Source organism: Geospiza fortis, unplaced genomic scaffold, assembly GCF_000277835.1.
Source record: "Geospiza fortis unplaced genomic scaffold, GeoFor_1.0 scaffold432, whole genome shotgun sequence".
Lineage (NCBI taxonomy): Eukaryota > Metazoa > Chordata > Aves > Passeriformes > Thraupidae > Geospiza > Geospiza fortis.
Genome location: NW_005054436.1, coordinates 1605413 through 1607679, shown reverse-complemented (window position 1 = coordinate 1607679; position 2267 = coordinate 1605413). Strand labels below are relative to the sequence as shown.

General features: G+C 55.2%; 1 protein-coding gene across 1 annotated transcript in view; it reads right to left on the bottom strand.

The window, feature by feature from the left end:
* The window catches only part of RNF19B (ring finger protein 19B), a gene marked incomplete at its 5' end in the record, with an annotated part of 24985 nt that continues 22718 nt past the window's right edge, over positions 1-2267 (bottom strand). The window contains 2 exons of the mRNA XM_014309516.2: positions 1-794; positions 1163-1294. Coding sequence (XP_014164991.1) covers positions 317-794; positions 1163-1294 — 610 coding nt within the window. The remainder of the gene's footprint in view (positions 795-1162; positions 1295-2267) is intronic.

Below are 2267 nucleotides of genomic sequence, written 5' to 3'. Positions count from 1 at the left end.
TTCAGGTCGAATGACAACCAGAGTCTTTATTCCAAGAGTCCCTTAGGATGGTTGCAGACATACAGACACACGTACATATTTACACTCTTACACACCTCACAGAGTTTGAACCAATAAATTAAAACAAAAAGAGGGCGAGGGGGATTTCTTTTTTTTTTTTTCCTTTCCTTTTTGTTTCTGTTGGGTTTTTTTTTTCCGTAAGAAACAACTCCCCAAGGCGAGGCTGGGGGAGCCAGCTGGAGGATGGCAAACAGAAGCCAACAGGGACACAACCCTGGCCCAGAAGCTGCAGTGTGCCAGTGGGAGCGTGCTCAGCTCACACTCTGGCCTCGATGCATTCCAGCTGGACCATCTCATCCAGCCGGCAGCCCTCGGCTTGGGCACAGTGGCTCAGGTGGGCACTTGGGCTCTGGGCAGCTCTTGCTCGGGGGGTTTGGGGGCAGCCTGCTGCAGTCTGGCACTGGGGGGACTCGCACTCGTCCGAGGTGAGGTCGGGCACGTCGTCAGACTGGCTGTCCGAGCTCTCCAGGTCGCTGCGGATGCTCTCGGGCTGGGCCAGGGTGATGTCCCACGTCTGGCTGCCAATGCAGTCCTTTTGCTCACAGCTTTGGTGTCTGCACGTCTGCTCCTGCTTGTCGTCCTCCTCCTCTTCCTCCTCTTCCTCCTCCTCTTCCTCGTTCTCTGCCATTTGGGTGTGGACGTGCAGGGAGTCCTCCGTGCTGCTGCCGCTGGTCAGCTGGTAGTGACTGGGTTTGGCCTCAATGTCCACCTGGATCTCCATGTTATTGCACTCCCTGCAGGAACAACCACCCTCACGTTACTGGGCTCTACTGGGAGGATGACACCCCCCAAACACGAGCAAGATGCTGCTCACCACCCCACTGCTCTCCTTGAATCCTCCCAACAGAGCCAAGATCATCCCAGAGCTGAGCCAAGGAAAGCTCCAGAATGCCCTCAAACTGCCAGAACAGCCCCTGAGGGTGCTGGGCTCAGCAGATCCCCTCCCCACACACGGAGCCTGCTCCCAAAGTGTCCCCAGCCCTCCTCCTGTGCTAGAAGGATGGCTCCCTGTGCAAACACAGCCATCCCACCACCCACAGAGCCTGCATTTTTGCAGGACAGCCTCCACCAACGCTCTCCTCAGCACTCCATGTCCTCCCACCTGTCCTGGGGGTTGTAGGAGCTGATGATGGAACCAGCCATGGCTCTGGTGCTGGCGTTGTCGCTGATGGCCCCCAAACTGACCGAGTCTTTGGGGACAATCTCCTTCTGGACATCTGCCTGGACTTCCAGCCTGCAGGAAAGAAGAGGGTTCCTCAGAAACGCTTTAGGGGCACCAACCCATCCCTGCTCCTCATGGGAAAGCAAGAATCCCCGTGGGCTGGCCCAGCTCAGTGTGACAGGAGTTTAACCCCAGTGGCTGCTCTCATTGAGTCTCACTTCTGGCTGCATTTAGGCAGATCCATTCTGTTTTCCATGACGAAGGTAAAGCCGTGTTTACATCCATGACTCACACGGTTCCTGCGAAGAGCTGATTTCCATGGATCTCGCGCAGTGATTACACCCTGGCTGCCACATCAACACGTGGCTCTCATTACCCAGCAAACTGACTCACAGGCAAGTTAGGAGGAAAACTGTGGTGTAACCTCCTGACTTGGAGAGCCGTGACCCTGCCTGCAGGAAGCATCAAAGCCTCCAGGCTGGGATAACAGGGCTGGAATAGCTTTAAGCAGGGCAGGCAGGAGCTCTGTGCTGCTCCAAATTCAGCTGAAGCATCAGCTCTGTGGTCTCAAGGAGCTCAGGAGGGATCTGTCCTCCTTGCAAGAACTAGACTGGCACTGACTCCAGAAACAGAATCATGGAATGGTTTGGGTTTGGAAAGGACTTTAAAGATCATCCAGTTCCAACCCCCACATGCAGAGACACTTTCTCCTAGACCAGGCTGCTGAGAGCCCCATCCAAGCTGGTCTTGGAACATCTCCAAGGATGGGGACTCCACAACCTCTCTGGGCAATCTGTGCCAGTGTCTCCCCACCGTGGGTGGCTCTGGGTTCCAGATCATGCTAAGTGATCTCCTAGACCTGGTTACTCTACAACAGACCAAGGCACAAAAACACCACGACACAACCCCTAGATCAAAGCACCTTCACTCACACTCCTGGAAAGCTCCCCAAAACAAACTCACTATCCACTATCAAACACACTTTCCACTATCCCAGGCTGCTCCAAGCCCCATCCAACCTGTCCAGGGATCCAGGGGCAGACTC